Raw genomic sequence first — 23080 nt, 5'->3', positions numbered from 1 at the left:
TCTGACATGCTATTGGTATTGTAGAAATAGCCATGAATGCACTTAAAAAGTTCTATTTGTTTCCTATTGCATTTCCTCTGTATTGAGCTATGTTATTAGCCGAGTGAAAAAACAGTCATTTCAGCCATTAATTTCATTCTGGTTTTCTTATATGTAAATTTATATTGAGCATTAAAACAGACAGATCTCCAACACAGACACACTTATTTTCCAAATAAGACAAGAAGGTGGGAATAAGGGGACTTTGAGCTAAAAACAGACAGTCCTGGCTCTTACCTTGAAGCCAGTTCAGTGAGTTTTCTGTCTTTAAGGTAATGCCCTGACCAAGGCTTTTGTAAATGATGGGCTCATTCCCTTGAAAATTACTGACTGTAGCAGCATACAAATCTCCACCTGCAGACAAATTACAATTTTAGATAGACGTACATAGACACATATTTCTATATATATAGATTGGTGACTGTGTGTATGTGTGTGTGTATGTATATATATATATATATATATATATATATATATATATATATATGTATATATATATATATATATATATATATATACATATACATACACACACACACATTACATTAAAACATTACATTAAAGCACAACATTAAAAGCAGGTGACAGGTGAAGTGAATAACGTAACCTTGATTATCCCATTATAATGGCACCTGTCACTATTTGGCAGACACCCTTATCCAGAGCAACTTGCAGTTGAGGGCTAAGGACCTTGCTCAAGGGCCCAACACTAGCACCTTGGCAGTGCTAGGACTTGAACTCACAACCTTCTGATCAATAGTCTAACAGCTTAACCACTGAGCATATTAGGCAGCAAGTGAACAGTCACTTCTTGAAGTTGATGTGTTGGAAGCAAAAAGAATGGGCAAGTGCAAAGATCTCAGCGCCTTTGACAAGGGCCAAATTGTGGTGGCTAGACGACTGGGTCAGAGCATCTCCAAAACGGTAGGTCTTGTGCGATGTTCCTGGTATGCAGTGATTAGTATCTGCCAAAAAAGGACCAAGGAAGGACAACCAGTGAACCAGCAATAGGGTCATGGGTGCCCAAGGCTCAGTGATGCACATGTGGAGCAAAGGCTAGCCAGCCGGTCCGAAACCACAGAAGAGCTACTGTAGCACAAATTGCTGAAAAGGTGAATGCTGGCTATGATAGAAAGGTGTCAGAACACGCAGTGGATAACAGCTTGCTGGGAAGCTTCTGGAAAGAAGGCAAGCCAGCAGAGGCAGTGTGATGCTCTGGGCAATGTTCTGCTGGGAAAACATGGCATTCATGTGGATGTTGCTTTGACACGTACCACCTATCTAAACAGTGTTGCAGACCAAGTACACCTCATCATGGCAACAGTATTCCCTAATGGCAGTGGCCTCTTTCAGCAGGATAATTGTGGATTGTGGTGGTCAAACTAGTCTGATCCATGGAGGCCTCTCCTCGCAAACTACAGGACTTAAAGGATCTGTTGCTAAGGTTAAAACCGCTTGCCTAATATTGTCAGCCAAAACAGCTCAGACCCATAGAGGCATGGACTCTATGGGTCTGAGCTGTTTTGGCTGACAATATTAGGCAAGCGGTTTTAATGTTAAATATATATATGTATATAAAAGTCTACACATCCCTATTAAAATGGCAGGTTTTTGTGAACAAAAAAAAAAAAAAAAAAAAAAAAAAAAAAAAGATAAATCATGTCAGATCTTTTCCCACTTTTAATGTGAAATTGCAAAGTATTCAAAGAAAGTGAAATACAATTAGAAAGGATTTAATAGAAAAAAAAACTTACAATAACCTAGTTGCGTAAGTGTGCACACCCCTTCGTTGAAGCACCTTTTGATGTTATTACACCACTCAGTCTTTCTGGATAAGAGTCTATCAGCATGGACATCTTGATTTGGCAATATTTTTCCACTCTTTCTCGCATAAAAATTCGAGATCCATCTAATTGTGAGGGCATCTCCTGTGCACAGTCCGCTTTAGGTCACCACAGATTTTTAGCTGGATTCAGGTCTGGGCTAGGCTAGATCATTCAAAAACACTGATCTTCTTTTGGTTAAGCCATTCCTTTGTTGATTTGGATGTATGCTTTGGATCATTGTCATGCTGAAAGGTGAAATTCCTTTTCATCTTCAGCTTACTAGTAGTTTTTTTTTGTGAAACTTTTGAACAGAATGGAGATGTGTACATTTTTCTTATTTTGCCTAAATATCGTATTTTTTCACTTAGTACTGCCCTTCAGAGGCTACAGAAGATACATGTTACATGTTTCCCAGAAGACAAAATAAGTTAAATTTACCCTGATCTTCAAATTCAAAAAGTTTTCACCCCCGGCTCTTAATGCATGGTTTTTCCTTCTGGAGCATCAGTGAGCGTTTGAACCTTCTGTAATAGTTGCATATCAGTCCCTCAGTTGTCCTCAGTGTGAAAAGATGGATCTCAAAATCATACAGTCATTGTTGGAAAGGGTTCAAATACACAGAAATCCTGGAAAACCAAAGAATTTGTGGGACCTGAAGGATTTTTCTGAAGAACAGCAGGCAGTTTAACTGTTCAGGACAAACAAGGGACTCATGAACAACTATCACTAAACAAAAAAACACAGCTGTGGATCATTCAGGTAACAACACAGTATTAAGAATCAAGGGGATGTAAACTTTTGAATGGGGTCATTTTTATAAATTCAGCTATTATTTTCTCGTGGAGTATATGTAAACATCTTTTATGTGAAATATCTTATTCAGGTCAGCACTAAGTAAACAATAACGTGCATTTTGTATGATCCCTCTTATTGTAACGTCACCACCGGCACCTGCCCGCCAGAGGGAGCCCTCACCTGAATTTTGACTCCACCCTTGAGAAACACTTCCGGGGTTTTCAGGGACATTTAAGCAGTGCGTTCACCACACGAGGACGCGAAGTATTGTTTTCGGGACATTACTGAGCGTTTTCTTTTGCATTGTTTACGGTTTTCTTCATGTGTATGACCCTGGTTTGTTTTTCGGATTTTTGCCTTTGCCTTGCGATTTTGTATTATATTTTCTCGCCGATTGACTTCCTGTTTTTTTCGGACTTTTGCTCTCGTTTCCTGATTGTGTTTTTGCCTGCTGTCTCGGATTAATCTGCTTTCATCTCTGCTGATGGATCTTACACAACCCGCCTCGGACGAGGCGTTACAGAATACTTCGCCATCTTTGGATCCATCAGAGCGCGCGAGTTTCCAGGCGGTGGTGGCCCGCCAAGGCGCCATCATTCGTGCGTATCAGGAGCAACTCGCGGCGCTACAGGCCGCCCACGAACAGCTCCAGCAAGCAGCGGCGAGCCCCGCTACTGTCACCGTGCCAATGCACGGCGAATCGGCCCGAATGGCGCTCCCAGAAAAATTTTACGGCTCCTTTTCGCTTTTCAACCCCTGGCACACCAAGTGTGCCTTCCTCCTGTCTCTGCTCACGGGGAGAGCACTGGACTGGGCCTTGGCCGTCTGGGACACCGACCCCCAGGTAAAAACCTCCTTTGCTTACTTCTCTGGGCTAATCCGTGATGTGTTTGAATACCCAGCAGGGGGGCGTGACGTGGCTGTTCAACTTTTGGAGTTACGTCAAGGCACCGAACCGGCAGCTGACTACGCCGTAAAATTTCATACCCTAACGGCCCAAAGTGGGTGGAATGATCCTGCCCTGCTAGCGGTATTTCGGGAGGGATTACGGCCGGCTTTACAGGCTGAATTGGACGTTACACTGTCTGAATATATCACCAAGGCGATTCGTCTGGACAACCTCCTCCACAAACAACGACGCGTGTCTCGCCCACACTATGAATCCCGGGTTCGGGAGGACCACAGCAGAGCACGGGAGGAGGGGCCAGAGCCTATGCAGCTGGGCGGCACCAGAGTCTCTCAGGACGAGCGTCAATGTCGGGTGCGCCGAAACCTCTGTTTCTACTGCGGGGGAGCTGGCCACCGGGTTAGCAACTGTCCCGAGAAACCGTCTACCTCCAAGGTGAGAAGCGATTTCGTATCTTCCTGTATGACACTGAAAGTGACTGTGCATTACACTCAGGGTACCATTGTGGTTCCAGTGCTAGTGGATTCCGGGGCGGCCGTCAACCTTATTGACCAACAGCTCGCAGAGGACCTTCACCTCCCCACACTGCCAGGCGAACCACCCTTGCGAGTGACGGCCGTCGACAATAGTCCCATCGGGGGAGGTCTCATCACCCATCAAACCCATCCTCTCACCCTACAGGTTGGCCTACTTCACTACGAGGAGACAGCATTTTACATCATCCCCACTCCTTCGAATCCCATCATCCTGGGTTTTCCCTGGCTGCAACTCCATAACCCCGTCGTGTCCTGGAAGGAGGGGGAATTAGTTAGCTGTTCACCCCACTGCCAAAATCACTGTCTTCGCAGGGTCCAGTCACTGCCATGTCTCGCAACCTCCATCGAAAGCCCTGACACACCAACGAACATCTCCATACCTCATGAATACCAGGATCTTCGAGAGGTGTTCAGTGAAGAGAGAGCCAGACAGCTCCCCCCCCACCGCCGATCGAGCTGCTACCCAACGCGATATCCCCTAAGAGTAAGGTTTACCCCCTTTCTCTCCCCGAGACCAAGGCAATGGAGGAATATGTCAAAGAAGCCCTAGCCATGGGCTACATCCAACCCTCCACTTCTCCTGCTGCAGCAGGATTCTTCTTCGTTGAAAAAAAAAGGCGGGGGCCTGCGGCCATGCATCGATTACAGGGGACTGAATGTGTTAATGGTCCAATACCCCTACCCTCTCCCACTGGTACCAGCAGCCTTGGAACAGCTCAGGGAGGCTCGGATATTCACAAAATTGGACCTGAGCAGCGCATACAATTTAATAAGGATGAAAGAGGGGGATGAGTGGAAGACGGCGTTCCACACCACCAGGGGGCACTATGAATATCTCGTGATGCCATATGGACTAACCAACGCGCCAGCAGTATTTCAGTCATTCATTAACGAAATTTTCAGGGATGTACTCCATCACTACGTCATCGCCTACATCGACAACATTCTTATCTACTCGTCCACCTATGACGAACACATCCACCACGTTAGAACAGTCCTCGCCCGGCTGCTGAAACATCAGTTATACGTCAAGGCTGCAAAATGCGAATTCCACCGAGACTCTATCACCTTTCTGGGTTATGTCATCTTGAAGAAGGGGGTAGAGATGGACGCCGGCAAAGTCAAGGCGGTCGCGGACTGGCCCGAACCTACCACGATCAAAGAATTACAGAGGTTCCTGGGGTTCGCAAACTTTTACCGGCGATTCATAAGAAACTATAGCAGCATCGCTAACCCTATGACGTCACTCCTGCGAGGTAAACCACGACGCCTCCATTGGAATGAACAGGCCTGATCCGCCTTCAACCAGCTAAAGTCAAGTTTTACTACAGCACCGATCTTGAGGCACCCAGACCCCAGCCTGCCGTTCATCGTTGAGGTGGATGCCCACAGAGCAACAAACCCCCACCACCAGCCTGCCCACCCAGCCTCCCTACGTCTGAGAGTAATGCAATGGGTCCACAAGGCGCCCAGCTCCGGCCACCCCGGTATCCGGCGCACCACAACCCTGATTAGCAACCGATTTTGGTGGCCCGCACTGGCACAAGATGTAGAGGAGTACGTGGGAACCTGCAGTACCTGTGCGCAGTCTCGAACCAGCCGCCAGCTCCCCATGGGTTTGTTAGAACCCCTGCCCATTCCCAGGCGTCCCTGGTCTCACATGGCCATAGATTTTGTGACCGACCTCCCTAGTTCGGCAGGATACACCACGATCCTAGTTGCCATCGACAGGTTCTCTAAGGCCTGCCGACTGGTCCCTCTCAAAGGCCTACCCACAGCCATGGAAACAGCGACAACAGTATTTCACCACATTTTTCGTACCTACGGCCTTCCTGAAGATATAGTGTCCGATCGAGGCCCACAGTTCACATCCAGAGTCTGGAGAGCCTTTTGCACCCATTTAGGGGTCAACATAAGCCTCAGTTCTGGGTACCATCCACAGTCTAATGGACAGACAGAGCATTTAAACCAGGAAATCGGCAGGTACCTCCGCTCCTACTGCAGTCGGGAACAACAGCGCTGGAGTGAGTTTCTCCCGTGGGCAGAGTATGCTCAAAACTCCCTCATCCACTCATCCACAGGACTCACTCCATTCCAGTGTATTCTGGGGTATCAACCTCCTCTGTTTCCCTGGTCAGGAGAACCTTCTGATGTTCCTGCCGTAGATGACTGGGTCCGCCACAGCCAGGAGGTCTGGGAAAGCGCCCATGAGCCATACGACGTCAAAGGATACAGGCGGACCGTCGCAGACACCCACATCCCAGGTTCCAGGTGGGCCAAAGGGTCTGGTTATCTACACAAAATCTCAGAATGAGGCTACCCTGCCGCAAGCTGAGCCCACGATTCATTGGCCCCTTCCGCATCGTCCGCCAAGTGAACCCTGTGACTTACCAACTGCAACTCCCTGCCTCGTATCAAATCTTCCCCACCTTCCACGTGTCCCTGCTCAAACCAGCACGCCCCCACCTGGACAATTCGACCACAGAGAATGATCCACCGCCACCGCTCGATATTGACGGGGCCCCAGCCTACAGGGTGAGCTCGCTCCTCAACTCTCGCCGCCATGGTAACCAGTTACAGTATCTGGTGGACTGGGAGGGGTACGGACCTGAGGAACGTTCCTGGGTAAATACGGATGACATCATGACCCCTCTTTAGTAGAGGATTTCCATCGCCTCCACCCCAATCGGCCCGCTCCGCGACCCCGGGGCCGTCCACGTCGTAGAACACCAGGAGGTGTTCCTAGAGGGGGGGCTCTGTAACGTCACCACCGGCACCTGCCCACCAGAGGGAGCCCTCGCCTGAATTTTGACTCCACCCTTGAGAAACACTTCCGGGGTTTTCAGGGACATTTAAGCAGCGCGTTCACCACACGAGGACGCGAAGTATTGTTTTCGGGACATTACTGAGCGTTTTCTTTTGCATTGTTTACGGTTTTCTTCATGTGTATGACCCTGATTTGTTTTTCAGATTTTTGCCTTTGCCTTGCGATTTTGAATTATATTTTCTTGCTGATTGACTTCCGGGTTTTTTCGGACTTTTGCTCTTGTTTCCTGATTGTGTTTTTGCCTGCTGTCTCGGATTAATCTGCCTTCATCTCTGCTGATGGATCCTACACAACCTGGGTTTACCACAACGAGGCATTACACTTATTTTGGTAAAATAATGAACATTTTGCAGATTCTGAAAGGGGGATGTAAACTTTTGACCTCAACTGTATATATATATATATATATATATATATATATATATATATATATATATATATATATATATATATATATATATATATATATATATATGCACACACACCACAATGGATTTGAAATGAAGCAATCAAGATGTTACTGAATTGTAGACTGTCAGCTTTAATTCAAGGGCTTTAACAAAAATACAGCATTAACCATTTAGGAATTACAGCCATTTTTACATAGTCCCTCCATTTTCACAGGCTCAAAAGTAATTGGACAAACTAACAATTACAGACATGAACAAATTTGTTGGTACTCACAATTTTCTCTGAAATAACTTGAAACTGATGAAAGTAATTGGCATCCATCATTGTTTATTCCATATTTCATAAAAATCAGACTTTGCTTTTGATTTTTGATTTACCAGAATATTTTAAATGATAAAACAAATGAAAATTGCATGGACAAAAATGATTGGACCCTTAACCTAATATTTTGTTGCACAAACTTTAGAGTATCTGTAGCTCTCATTGAGACTTCAGCACCTGCCAACAGGTAGTTTGTCCCTCTCTTCCTGAGCAAACTGCTCCAGCTGTCTCAGGTTTGAAGTGTGCCTTCTCTAGACTGCATGTTTCAGCTCCATAGATTCCATAGATGTTTGACAGGATTCAGATCAGGGCTCATAGAAGGCCACTTCAAAATAGTCCATTGTTTTGTTCTTAGCCATTCTTGGATGCTTTTAGCTGTAGGTTTTGGGTCTTTATCCTGTTGGAGGACCCATGACCTGCAACTGAGACACAGCTTTCTGACACTGGGCAGTATGTTTCACTCCAGAATGCCTTAATAATCTTGAGATGTCATTGTGTCCTGCACAGATTCATGGCACCCCGTGCCAGATGCAGCAAAGTAGCCCCATAACATAACTGAGCCTCCTCCATGTTTCATAGTAGGTATGGTGTTCTTTTTTTTCAAAAGCTTCATTTTTTATCTATGAACATAGAGCTAATGTGACTTGCCAAAAAGCTCCAGTTTTGTCTCATCTGTACAAAGGACATTCTCCCAGAAGCATTGTGGCTTGTCAAAATAAAATTCCAGTCTGGCTTTTTTATGTTTTTCGGTCAACAGTAGAGTCCTCATTGGTCTTCTTCCATTGAGCCCATTGTCGCTCAAAAAGTGACGGATGGTGCAATCAGACACTGTACCTTGACCTTGGAGTTTAGCTTGTATCTCTTTGGAAGTTTTCCTTGGCTCTTTGTCTACCTTTGGCACTATCCTTCTGTTCAATCTGGGGATGATTTTCCTCTTGTAGCCACGTCCAGGGATTGGCTACAGTTCCATGGACTGTAAACTTCTTAATAATGTTTGTAACTGTAGTCACAGGAACATCAAGCTGCTTGGAGATGGTCTTATAGCCTATACCTTTAACATGCTTGTCTATAATTTTCTTTTTGATCTCCTCAGACAACAGTCTCCTTTACTTTCTCTGGTATCATTGTGTGAACCACAGACCAAACAGCAGAGGGTCTACTTTTCTCCATTTAAATAGGCTGAATGACTGATTACAAGATTGAAGGCATGTGTGATACTAATTAAAGAAAACAGTTAGATTGAAATATGACTATAAATATTTATAATCTTTTCTAGGGGTATCAACAAATCTGTCCAGGCCATTTTAGAATATCTTTGTAGAATAAGCAATAATTTATCTCTTTTCACAGTTTCTTTGCTTTACTCTATGACATACCAAAGGCATGCAGGTACACATGAGATAATTGCTTTTAATTTCATCACTTTTCAGGAGGAATGAAGCATTGTTTCAAGGGTACTAACAAATTTGTCCACATCTGTATAAATATAAGGATTCTTTTTAATACTTAGATGCAAATCCTTTGCAGTCATTGACTGCCTGAGCTCTGGAACCCATTGACATCACCAAATGAGTTTCTTCCCTTGAGATTCTTTACAAGGCCTTTACTGCAGCTGCCTTTAGTTGCTGCTTGTTTGTGGGTCTTTCTGCCTTCAGTTTTGTCTTCAGTAAGTGAAAAGCATGCTCAACTGGGTTGAGGTCAGGTGACTGATTCAGGCATTTGAAAACATTCCATTTCTTTTCCTTAAGAAGCTCTTGGGTTGCTTTTGCGATCATTATTCATCTCACGTTCAAGTTCAAGTGGAGTTTATTGTCATTTCAGCCATATACAAGTACATAGTGAAACGAAACAATGTTTCTCCAGGACCAAGGTGCTACATAGGACAAACACAGAACAACATTTGAACTACCAGGGACTACATAAATTATACAATAAAGTGCACAAGTGCAAACATGTGTAGACAGCACAAAACAGTACAAGACAGTACATTGACTACTGGGACAGACAATGGGCATAGTAAGTCCCAGTGCAGCGCTGAACAGTACACAGTTCTGTTTAAAGTGAACCTAGTGACAATAGTGCAAATAGTACCAGAGTACAAAACAAGTAGCTGAAATAGTGTAAACATAAGTGTAAGTGTAGTCTGTACTGTTAATTGCCGTCCTATCAGTTTTGCAGTGTTTTGACTGAATCAGAGCAGAAAGTATAGCTCTATATACTTCAGAATTCAACCTGCTACTTCTATCAGCAGTCACATCACCAAAAAATACCAGCGACCCAGTTCCATTGGCAGCCATACATTCCCATGCAATAACACTGCCTCCACCATTTTAAACAGATGGTTTGGATCACGAGCTCTTCCTTTCCTTCTCCATATTCTTCTCTTCCCATCATTCTGGTACAAGTTAGTCTTGGTTTCATCTGTCCAAATAATCTTGTTCCAGAACTGGGCAGGCTTTTTTAGATGTTTTCTAGCAAAGTCTAATCTGGCCTTTCTGTTCTTGAGTGTTACCAGTGGTTTGCATCTTGAGGTAAACCCACTGTATTTACATTCATGAAGGAGTCTCTTGATTGTAGACTTTGACAATGATATGCCTACCGCCTCCAGTGTATTCTTGACTTGGCTAAATGGCATGAAGGGGTTTTTCTTCAACAAAGAAAGAATTCTGCTCTCATCCACTTCTGTGATCTTCCAGGCCTTTTGGTGTTGCTGAGCTCGCCATTGCATTCCTTCTTTTTAAGAATGTACTAAGTTGTTGATCTGGCCACTCCTAAAGTTTCTGCTATCGTTCTGATAGGTCTGTTTTGTTTTTTCAGCCTAATGAGGGTCTCCTTCACTTGCATCGACACCTCTTTGGACTGCATAATGAGAGTTCCCAAATGCAAATTCAAAGCTTGGAATCAACTCCAGACCTTTCATCTCCTTAATGTGTCATGAAATACTGAGGAAACTGGCCACATCTGGCCATGAAACTACTTATCAGTCAATTGTTCAATTACTTTTGAGCCTGAACAAATGGTTGGTGCTATGTAAAAATGGTTGAATTTCCTAAACAGTTAATGCAATATTTTTGTTAAACCCCTTGAATTAAAGGTGAAAGTCTACACTTCAATCGCATCATGATTGCTTCATTTCAAATCCATTGTGGTGGTGTACAGAGGCAAAACTACAAAAATTGAGTGACTCTCCAAATACTTATGGACTTGACTGCATATTAATTAGCCATAACTGACCACTAACAGGTGAAGTGTATATATACATACAAAAATATTGCATTGCAACTGTTTATATATATATATATATATATATATATATATATATATATATATATATATATATATATATATATACTGGCTTTTGTCATCTGCTATTGTTAGAGCCTTTTTTGCTGCGGCACTCGGGGAGCAGTTGGGGGTTCTGTGCCTTGCTCAAGGGTCTCACCTCAGTCGTGGTATTGAGGGTGGAAGAGAGCGCTGGTCATTCACTCCCCCCACCTACAATCCCTGCTGGACCTGAGACTTTCTAACCATTAGGCCACGACTGCCCCCAGTAATGCTGTCTCTTGCTTTCTTTACCTGGACCCACATCACCCTGTTTGGGGATAGGAAGTGGATGTGTTTTTCACAAGTGAAAAGTTTAAGGAAAGTTTTGTAGTATCTGTCATAAACAGTGTTTTATGATCAAAAAAACCCCTTTTGTTTCTGTCCGTTTTATCTCTGTACCAATAGTTATTGTGGAAAGGCGTGAATTGTTTGCCCAGCAGGGGGGCTCACACCCCTCCCCTTTCCCACCACCCTGCTCACTAGCAGCTGAACACAGAGTCACGACACTTATAACAGACTTGCGGCGATAAAATAATTCTTTTGTTTATACTGATTGAAAATGTTCGATAAGTTGATATCCATTTCACCGGGAGAATATAACACCAGCGCACTGCTAGAAAGGGTTAATCTAATGTATCTCCCTGCCACTATTCCACAAAACTCAGGACTTGCAAATGAGCATGCCCCTGCAATACCAGTGTTCAATTGGAAAATGTTTTGTTTCCTATTAGCCAAAATCTTCAATTAGATATTACTGTGGAAAACATGCCATCTCAATAACCAAGCTAGTAATGAGTTAGATCCTAATACTAGAATAATTAATCATGATAGATTTAAGACTACACACTTGAAATAGTAATCCAAATAGTCCATCTACCTCAGGGTGGTGCAGCTAGAAAGAAAACAGGTAATATATTCAGTCGAAAAAATTAAACATCTGTACATTTTTAATAACCAAGACAACCTGTGTTTTGCCACAGTTTTACCCAACTTTTGAATCCTGAAAAGAAAAAAAAAAGATTTCCAAATTAAACAAAATGCTGAATAGATCCAACATGATGTGGGTTGATCTGTAAACAACCCAGCCACCTTTGAGAAACATTTGAACTCTAAAATTGTAATCATATAATCAATTTAAATGCATTTTTTTGCCACGGTCATTGTCACAAACACCATAAAATGAATTGAGGTGTCCAGCTTGTCAGAGATTGTTTTGACAGGCATAAAGCAAAGCTTCGGTCAAGCAATGGTGAATATTCTATCAGGTTTCTACTGCCTTAAATGCAATTATGTGATATCACATAACCCTTTTTACCCTTAAAAAAACTAACTAAACATACCCTAGCCCAAGGTGGTAAAATTTTGTGTTTCACTGATTCTGAGTTTCACCAGTCCTACATCGATAGCCTGTAATTCTTACCCATGGAACTATAGAGTAGCCTCCCAAAAGCCAAGGGACTTTCAGAAAAAAAATAAAAGGTTATTTTCCTAATTACTGGAACACTTTAGAACATCAGGACTGTGTAGGGCCATATCCTGAGCCTAAGTTTTATGGTGCAGACAGTATGATGCCGAAAGAAAAATAATTTTTCAAGTGGTACAGAATGGTTTCTGACAAAGTCGTTGATTTCAAGAAAGAGGTGGCCAAACAATGTGAGAACGACACTCAAATTTTGAGACAGATCTGTTTAACTTTAAGAAATGAAATTCTGAAAAGTACAAACGTTGATCTTGTCTGCATGAAAATCTTTAGAACCTAGTGCCTTCCTAAAAACACTTTAGCTATTCCACTGCTTGATAATTACATCACCAGACAGAAATCTTTCTCAACACCTTTTATACAGCGGTACGAACACATCTCTGCCAAACAAAACCTACCCTTTCAACATGCGCTGAACGATGGTGAAGCCAGGTTTGGGAACTATTTTGTAGATGGTTACTGTGAAGATGGTCAGACACATAAAGCTTTTGAGTTTTTGGTTGTTTTCAACACAGGTGTGAAAAGTGTTTTCCCTCCACATCTTCTTAACTCATCTAATACTAAGAGTTTCAGAGATGTCCTTCAAAAATCATTGGAAAAAATTCAGCATTTGCAAGAGACTCACAATTTGCAGGTCACAGTGATGTGGGAACATGAGTAGAATGAAATCGAGAAAAGTGACAATTGTGTGATAAACTTTTAAACTTTTTTTTTTTCTTTTTTTTTTTTAAGAATTTGACTTTCCTGATTGTTTAAACTCACGAGATGCTCTTTTCGCTGAATATATGCATTATATGGAAAAATGCCTGGTGGAAGAATCAATTATTATAATTTTACCTCTTTACCCATATGTAAATAATACAAAGACATACCCGATCAGTCACCCATTGTCATTTTACATGACTTTGAGCCTCTGGAATATTACTTTGGTATAGTAGGTCGGCAACCAAAAACCTTACCGCAACGATCCTTGTAAAGATTTTGTTTTTACTAAACCACAATTAGAGCTTTACATCAATGGATGTGTATCAACGCGGGGGCACATTTGTTTGCATTTTTGTTTTGTGATTTCACCAGATCGATAAGTGCAGCACGTCTGCGCAAAAGAACGTTGCCAGCCCTGATGATGACTGCAGCAAATACAGCAAAACATTAAAAATCTTTAGAATGTTATAGATGATGTTAAAATTATGATTTTTTTTAAAAAGATCTAAAAATTAGGTTTTAAATTTATGTGGCATTTATGTAAACAGTTTATATTTTCTGTATTAAAGAATCTCATTACTGCTGCCTTCACACAAGAGAAAAAAATTGTTTTTTCAAAAATACTAGTGTAAATGAGAAATGACAGCATAAGTCGATTTCAATTATTCTTAAAATTTTCTTTAGACAAAACATTATACATGACTTTTTATGCTTGGCAATGTATTTGAGCTTATGTATTAATAACAGTTTGAGTCTTGGACAATAAACAGTGTTTATTCCTTAAGTGCCTTAAGGAATGAAAGATAAGACATAATTGGTTTTTACAAATTAAATTTATTCACACAAATAAAATGGGAACATTAAGTCGAACTAATTTTTTTTTTTTTTTTACATATTAAAAATATTTACATGTTGGTTAAAAATGCAGGCACCTGTGGGCAACAGTGTTCCTTGGGGAGCATAAGAACTTGTTGACTCTGTCTTTGATGTGCTTTTGGTCAGCTTCTGTCAAGTGGGGGTACCTCTGGTAAACGGTCTTCAAGAAAAAGTGCCTTAGGGTCATGGGCAATGCATATTTGCCCCTCGAACCATCCTAGCTGGTGCCCACTCTTTTTACTGCTGCTCTGGTAAAATGGCACAGAACAGGAAGCAAATATATCGATCTGGCCGTCCCCGACTCTGCATCATTAGGATCTGTAGCTGCTCTGGTGAGGGACAAAAAGACCAGACTTCAGGATGACAGCCTCCAGCTCGTGTTGTTGGCGGTGGACATGTGGTGACGACAGAAAATGCCTACATCTCCACTTAGGCTAGCAGCCACCACGTCAGCCAGTCTAATGTTGGCGGGCGGGCACAGTCAAGTTGAGTCCTCAATGCCACTGTTGCTGTGTGCGCCTCTCTTAGCTGCATCACAACAGCCACGTGAGCCTGGACGAGCCCATTGTGTGTCGTTTTATATCTGCTTTTGCGTCTGTGTCCTTGCAGACACAGATCTCCCTCCTCAGGGCCTCAAATCTCGGCATTCCGCCCTGACTAGCTCAGGCCTCAAGTCTTCCACCACATTTTCTCTTTCTTAGTGTCCAGTGTTCGAAACTTGTTCAAACACAACACTTGCCTGTATTGGAAGAAAGCACACTGTATTAATACACTATATGTTTTGTATTATACAATATATACATTGTATTATACACTAATAACAAGCAACTTACCACTTTCTTCAGGACCATGCGCCACACTTAAGTACTGTAGGTCTAGGTGGCTGTGAAAGGTGGATGGGGTTAGAGTGAAATCGGGGGAAATATGTGGATGCACAGGAAAATATCTATAATGGTTTATATTATTATGAATGTACTTGATGACTTACATGTGAGTGTTTTATTGACATTACAATAAATTTTTTACATTACAAACAGTATTGATATCAGCAGTTATCAGTGTTTTTAACATACTGTAAGTATATTTTGTCTTGTGCTGGCAGATTATTTTCACCAAGACCAAGAAATGTCAGAAACCCCTCTCCATGTCAACATTTTTTTCTAAGATCATCAAGATACCATTCATAGTACCTTACTTTTAGGTGTTCAAATGTTTCTTATGAATAGGCTATATAAACATTATAAATGAAAAGTTGCGTTTAGCATTTCAGAGCAATAATCTTCAATTTTCAGACATTTCAACCTTAAATAGCCCATTTGACCTTATGGCTCTCTTTACCTGACATAAACCTACACAAAGGTGTCAATTATGGTAAGTAATGCATTTGATGATAAACGTAGTCACATTATAATGAACAAGACATCATTATACCTTAACCCATGATAAAAGCTCGTTGTTAAGTGTTTAAGAAAGTATAGGTATTCTAAAACCTTTAGAAAGAAATGTTTAAAACATTCAGAAGAAAGAAGATATCTAAAGAAGAAAACGTTTAGATATCTGATAACAGTGCAAATATTTTAAACAGTTTGTATGAATAATACTGCCCTACACCAAAAAAAAAACCAAAAAAAAAACCCTTTTTTGTTTGTAGGCCTATACAGAATTTTAACCCATATATTTAATGACGCTGGAGGCATGTTTCATAATAAATTCTCAAATATCTTTATATTACAAAATCCACTCATATGACTACGTTGCTACAACTTATTAATAAATATTAATTATTCATTAATAAATTATTAATTAAATGTCTTATCAATTTATTAATGAATGAGAAAAATGGAAGGCAGTTCACTGATTTAAAGGCTCTCAAAGATTACTGCTGTACTGCCTCCTGTTGAATAACTGCATAATTGTGTGATTTGTAATAAATTACACTACTTTTTTGAAATCAATTCATTGTTTCAATTGCACAATTATCATAAATTTTAGCACCATATTAAATTATGGTGCAGCCTCTGTAGAATGGCAACTACTAATAGTCCTACTCTTGGAGCTTGGGTCTGATGAGACATTCTACCAGACATTCAGCCATGATGAAGATCCCTCCCACGATTAGTGACAAGATCGGTCTATGTGGAGAGCCGGACACTTCCTGACTGACATCAGGGGTTTCTTGTTGCAGTCAGGTGTGTGTGTCTCCGACAGCACATTTAAATGACATTGTTGTCGTCATCAGACTCAACTAAAAAAACAATGGTACTGAAAATGAACAGGTACAGATATGCTTCTCGATCCAGCTGATATGTATACAATCTCAATAAAGCTGATATCATATACAACTTTGTGCATGTAGTGTTTATAGTGTAGCACACTAAAAGAGCTTCAGAGTGAGCTTCAGTCCCGATTGCAATTACGAATATCAACCAACAACCATCAGGAGATGCATAAAGCCACTTGGGTGGACATACAGTAACACCCGGCGAGCAGAATGGTGCAATGCAGCTTACAGATTTAATTTCCGTGTTCAAAGTTTTTACAAATACTGAAATCTGTTATTATCTGATATCTGTACGTGTTAGGTATGTAGACATGTGCAGTACGTGTTTATTGTAAAGGCAAGCGCGAACAAACATACACAACAATGGCGGAGTACATGGTAGTGTTGTTGCTGCTCGAGAGTTTGATAACGCTTCTTCAGCAAAGTGTGGATTTACTTCACCAATATTACAACCAACTAACAAGGTGACAGCGCCAACTACTGGCCTGGCAGTAATACAGCGTTTTTGACCGATATCGCGGATATGTGTAAACGCGAATCATTTTGAAAACGTTGTCGTGTATATGTGAAACCTTTTGAAAACGCAAGAGAAAAACTTTTCCGTTTTTGACTACATCGTTGTCGTGTAAACATAGCCTAGAACTACTAGAGTGTCCTCATTGACACCTCTTTTCCACCAGAATGGTGCTGGTTCTCGAGCCTGAGCTGGTGCTCGGACGACAGCCGGGGGAATTGCAAATCGCTTTCAGAACCGGTCCGGACCTTCCACCTAAATTGCCAAAATATAATTATATATGTGAAACGTTTGCAGTGTGGAGACAAGAAATGTGAAAGGACAATTGGCAATAAAGACAATAGACTGAATGGAAGCATAGAGGATGAGTTTATTTAAACTATCCTTAAAGTTTCTCTAAAAAATTCACATGACAGGGTCTTATAAATCTTTAGAAAAACTTTAAGTTCAGTCATCCATCACTGCCATGTTAATGGTCCATAAAACAACTGCATTTCAGCAGAAATTCAATTTGATTTTCACACGATTTGTTTGTTTAAGTGATAAACCCACAGATATATTGGCTTAAGTTTAAAAAAACAGTTGGCTTTTATTCAGCACCATTTTACCTGAAAACTCCTGCAATGATGCATATGCAGGGATATTCTTTGTTGCTATAACGAATAGCATTAGTTATGATGATCAAGAGTTCAAATTGTCATATTATCAGGCGTTAATCCGACATGTTTCACAAGAGCCCAAACGCTGCTCCTGAGCAGAATTTTAAATTTATAAATATTTAAATAAATTTTATATTTATGTAATTATATATTAAATATAACACACACACAAACACACACACACATATACAGTTGGGGTCATAAGTTTACATACACCTTGCAGAATATGCAAATTGTTAATATTTTTAAATATATGAGAGTGATCATAAAAATTGCATTTTGTTTTTTATATAGTACTGGCCTGAATAAGCTATTTCACGTAACAGATGTTTACATATAGTCCACAAGACAAAGTAATAGCTGAATTTACACAAATGAACCAGTTCAAAAGTTTACATACGCCTGATTCTTAATACTGTGTGCTGTTACCTGGATGATCAACGACAGTTTTTATGGTTAGTGATAGTTGTTCATGAGTCCCTTGTTTGTCCTGAGCATTTTAAACTGCCCACTGTTCTTCAGAAAAATTCTCCAGGTCCTGCACATTGCTTTTCCAGCATCTTCTGCATATTTGACCCCATTCCATCAGTGGCTATATGACGTTGAGATCATTCTTTTCACACTTAGGACAACTGAGGGACTTGTACACAACTATTTCAAACTATTACATTAAAGATTCATTGATTCTCAAGAAGGCAACGTGATATATTAAGCGCCAGGGAGGTGTAAAATTTTGAACAGGATGATTGGTTATCCAGTTGAGCATGCTTTTCACTTAATGGAGACAAAACTAAAGGCAGAAAGACCCATAAACAAGCAGCAACTGAAGGCAGCTAGTAAAGGCCTGGCAAAGCATTTCAAGGGAGGAAACTCAGCATCTGTTGATGTCCATGGGTTCCAGAGTTCGGGCAGTCGTTGACTAAAAAAGATTTGCATCCATATGTTAAATTTAATCCTAATATTTATGATTATGTTAGTTTGTACGATTACTTTTGAGCCTGTGAAAATAGAGGGACTCTGTAAAAAAATGTCTATAATTCCTAAATTGTTAAAGCAGTATTTTTGTTAAACCCCTTGAATTAAAGCTGAAAGTCTACACTTCAATCACATTTTGACTGCTTCATTTAAAATCCATTTTGGTGGTGTACAGAGGCAAAACTATGTCATTGCCCAAATACTTCCGGACCTGACTGTGTGTGTGTGTGTGTATATATATATATATATATATATATATATATATATATATATATATATATATATATACACACACACATACATACATAAATACATACATACGTATACACACACACACACACACACACACACACACACCGATCAGCCATAACATCAAAACCACCTGTCTAATGTTGTGTATGGCCCCCTTTTGCCACCAAAACAGCTCTGACCTATTGAGGTATGGACTCCACAAGACCTCTGAAGGTGTGCTGTGGTATCTGGCACCAAGACACTAGCAGCAGATCCTTTAAGTCCCGAAAGTTGCGGGGAGGGGGCCTCATGGATTGGACTTGTTTGACCAACACACCCCACAGATACTCGACTGGATTGAGATCTGGGGATTTTGGAGGCCAAGTCAACACCCTGAACATTTTGTCATGTTCCTCAAACCACTCCGGAACTTGCAGTGTGGCAGAGTGCATTATCCTGCTTAAAGAGGCCACTGCCATTAGGGAGTACTGTTGCCATGAAGGGATGTTCTTGGTCTGCAACAATGTTTCGGTAGGTAGTAAGTGTCAACGTAACATCCACATGAATGCCAGGACCCAAGATTTCCAAGCAGAACATTGACCAGAGCATCACACTGCCTCTGCCAGTTTGCCTTCTTCCCGCAGTGCATCCTGGTACCATCTCTTCCCCATGTAAGTGACCCACATGCACCCGGCCATCCACATGAAAAGGAAAATGTGATTCATCAGACCAGGCCACCTTAGGCCCTTTGGTGATGGACAGTGGGTCAGCATGGGAACTCTGACCAATCTGCAGCTGCACATCCCCATACGCAGCAAGCTGCTATGCACTGTCTGTTCTGACACCTTTCTATTATAGCCAGCATTAACGTTTTCAGCAATTTCAGCTACAGCTGCTCTTCTGTGGGATCGGACCAGACAGTCTAGCCTTCGCTCCCTACGCACATCAATGAGCCTTTGGCGCTCATGACCCTGTCGCCAGTTCACCGGTTGTCCTTCCTTGGACTTCCTTTGCAGATGCTCTGTCCCAGTCATTTAGCCATCACAATTTGGCCCTTGTCAAATTTGCTCAGATCCTTCTGCTTGCCAATTTTTCCTTCTTCCAACAGATCAACTTTGAGAATTGACTGGTCACTTGCTGCCTAATTCACTTCACCTGTCACTGGTTTTAATGTTATGGCCGATTAGTGTATGTATATGTATATACACCAATCGGCCATAACATTAAAACCACTTGTCTAATATTGTGTATGTCCCCCTTGTGCCACCAAAAGAGCTCTGACCCATCGAGGCTTGGACTCCCCAAGACCTCTGAAGGTGTGCTGTGGTATCTGGCACCGAGACACTAGCAGCAGATCCTTTAAGTCCTGTAAGTTGCGAGGTGGGGTTTCCATGGATCAGACTTGTTTGTCCAGCACATCCCACAGATGCGCGATGGGATTGACATCCGGGGAATCTGGAGGCCAAGTCAACACCTTGAACTGTTTGTCATGTTCCTCAAACCATTCGTGAAAGATTTTTGCAGTATGAGGGCACATTATCCTGCTTAAAGAGGCCACTGCCATTAGGGAATACCTTTGCCATGAAGAGGTGTACTTGGTCTGCAACAATGTTTAGGTAGGTGGTACCTCAAAGTAACATCCACATGAATGCCAGAACCCAAGCTTTCCCGGCAGAATATTGCCCAGAGTATCATGCTGCCTCTGCCGACTTGCTTTCTTCGCATAGTGCATCCTGGTGCCATCTCTTCCCCAGGTAAGTGGCGCACAAGCCCCTGGCCATCCACATGATGTAAAATAAAATGTGATTCATCAGACCAGGCCACCTTCTTGCATTGCTCCATGGTCCAGTTCTGATGTGCACTGGTATCAGGTGTTCTTACACCTTTCTGTCATGGCCAGCATTAAGTTTTTCAGCAATTATGTATTACAGTAGGTCTTCTGTGGGATCAGAACAGATGGGCTAGCCTTCACTCTCCATGTGCATCAATGAAACTTGGGCGCCCATGATGTTGTGTATGATTGTGCATGTTCCGAAGAAAAAAATTTAAAGTAAAATTTAATTAAAAAATTTAAAGGGACGTTTCAAAGGAAACAGCTACCACATGTTCTTTCTTAATAAAACTGTCTCATACAAATGATTCCAAAGTGATGAGATGGTCCAAGGTGCTTTTGCACCGTCTAAAGCCACACTGATAGTCACTGATCTTATGTCCTGATTCCAGTATCCATACCAAGCGATCATTGACCATTCTCTCCATAGTTTTGCAGAGACAGCTGGTCAGAGCTATTGGGCAGTAGTTGTTAGCATCAGAGTGGTCCTTGCCCAGTTGGGAATGGGAATAATTATTGCTTCTTGCCAGGATGGTGGTTTATCTCCTGTTCTCCAAACGGTATTAAAGATTTCCAAAAGGAGTAATGACACTGTGTGGGGCAGGTGTTTCAAGAAATTGTAATGGCCTCTGTCTGGTCCTACTGCTGCGTTATGAGAGTGTTTGAGAGCACCGGTGAGTTCCTCTATTGTGAAGGGTTGATTATGGTTCAGTGTTATTTGAGTGGAAGTTTAGGGGGTTTTGCTCCTGCTGTATTCATTTTTTTTTTTAATTCATTTTTAATTCGGGTCGATAGTTTTCTGAGGGATTCTTTTCGAATGACTTTGCTAATATATTGGTTATTTCTTGACTCATGGTTAAGAGGGTGCCCTGATGTTTGATCTGTCATATTTGAGATTTTTTTTTTTTTTTTTTTTTTTTTGCTGTTAGGGTTTATAAGAAATCTTCTCCAGCTCTGACTCTTTGTATCATTAATGACTCTGCATGCTTGTGCTCAACATATTTTTAGTCTTACCATATTCTCCTTTGTAGGATGTTTGTTGAAGGTCTTCTCTGCTTTTTTCCTAGCTGTCATGGACTTTTTGCAGTTATCATTAAACCATGGATTGGTTCTGCAGCTTGGCTTTGATGATGTCTTAGGTACAGTCTCATATGATATTTCGATAAGTATGTCAGGAAAGCTTCTAGCAGTCTTCTAGGAGGGTCTTGGCAGTCTTGAGGCACTGTATTAAATTTATTATAATACTGGATCTGAAAAAGGTACCAGTTGGCTTCCAAGTTGCCATCTTGGAACTTTATGTTGAATACCTGATCTTGTAGAGGTAATGATAAGGGGGAAGTGGTCACCTCAAGTGGTCATCCCAAGTGTGCCATGAGAAATCAAGTAAAAGCTCAGGTCTGCATATCATTAGGTTGATCAAAGAATATTTTCCATGTCTTGGATGCAAGTAAGTGTTTAAGCCATCGTTGAGGAGGCACAGATCATTGTTACTAATGAAATCTTCGGGTTTTTTACCCTTCGCATTAGTGCAGTTTTCTTCCCATAATGGGCTGTGACCACTGACATCTCCCATAATTATGTATGGGGTTGGTAGTTGGTCAGCAAGTTTGTTTAGATCTTGAATTGTCACAGTTACATTTGGAGGTATATAAATAGAACAAAGAGTGATGGCCTTGTGAAGAGTCAAATGTAGCACTATTGCCTGTAGGCTAGCGTCTATTGTGATCTGGCTGTGAAGTATGTCATGACGAACTAGGATGGTTGCTCCACCGGAGGGACAATGTATGTTGGGCCATATACGTTAAAATTTACAAACTTTTTCAGCAACATAGGGCTGTTTGGTGTTAGGTGTGTTTCTTGGAGGCAAAAAGCAAGAGGGTTGAGTGTCATGGGTAGTCGCTGCAGTTCTGCAAAATTTGCCTTAACACCTTGACAGTTCCACAGAATAATACAGCTACCTATCATGTTGGTAGGATCAGCACCTGGCCTCTACTCCTGCTCTTAAAGGAGGGGTTCCAACTACATGTCTATGTCCTTTAAGGGGTCGGCTTTCCATAATCTGTTTTCCTGGTGAACCTTTTGTTGTTGAGCTCTTGCACTGTGCTGTGCCTTCCTTCCTTTTGAAGTCAGTGGGAAATACTATATATTAATACTAAATATTACATCCAGCAGAATTATGACCAAACATCTGACAGCTGAAGCATCTCAGATGGTAGGTAAAGAAGATGTTGACAGGGACCCTCAGACATCCTAATGGGATCCAATCTGTTGATTGGGGTTTCCCTGAGATTCCTTTGTAAATTGTAAAAGGGGATAACTTTGTAAGTGCCATGTCAGTTGACAGAGATTATGAAAGGATACATCTCTGCCAGTTTTCATTCTTTTTGACAAGTACACATCCAGCATCTAAATCATCATCAGAATTCTGTTCTAGTATTGTTTTTTGGAGGTTGTTTATTTACCATATTTGTTTATTTTTGCTTCATCATCTTTGCTCACCACCCACCTCGGAGCCCAACCAGATCAAGCACAGAGCCGAGGA

The 23080-nt window shown here is 41.5% G+C and overlaps 1 protein-coding gene across 4 annotated transcripts in view; it reads right to left on the bottom strand.

Moving 5' to 3' along the window:
* Positions 1 to 23080, bottom strand: part of sema4ba (sema domain, immunoglobulin domain (Ig), transmembrane domain (TM) and short cytoplasmic domain, (semaphorin) 4Ba) — a 167934-nt gene that overhangs the window by 42785 nt on the left and 102069 nt on the right. For all 4 annotated transcript variants that reach the window (XR_004578298.2, XM_034304954.2, XM_053234853.1 and 1 more), the window contains one exon: positions 277 to 393. Coding sequence is in view for 3 of the 4 variants with exons in the window: in XM_034304954.2 (XP_034160845.1) it covers positions 277 to 393 (117 nt within the window). In the remaining variant the exon portion in view is untranslated. The remainder of the gene's footprint in view (positions 1 to 276; positions 394 to 23080) is intronic.

This window comes from Pangasianodon hypophthalmus, chromosome 6, assembly GCF_027358585.1.
Source record: "Pangasianodon hypophthalmus isolate fPanHyp1 chromosome 6, fPanHyp1.pri, whole genome shotgun sequence".
Lineage (NCBI taxonomy): Eukaryota > Metazoa > Chordata > Actinopteri > Siluriformes > Pangasiidae > Pangasianodon > Pangasianodon hypophthalmus.
The sequence above is the reverse complement of the archived record's forward strand: the minus strand, read 5'-3'. Positions and strand labels throughout refer to the sequence as shown.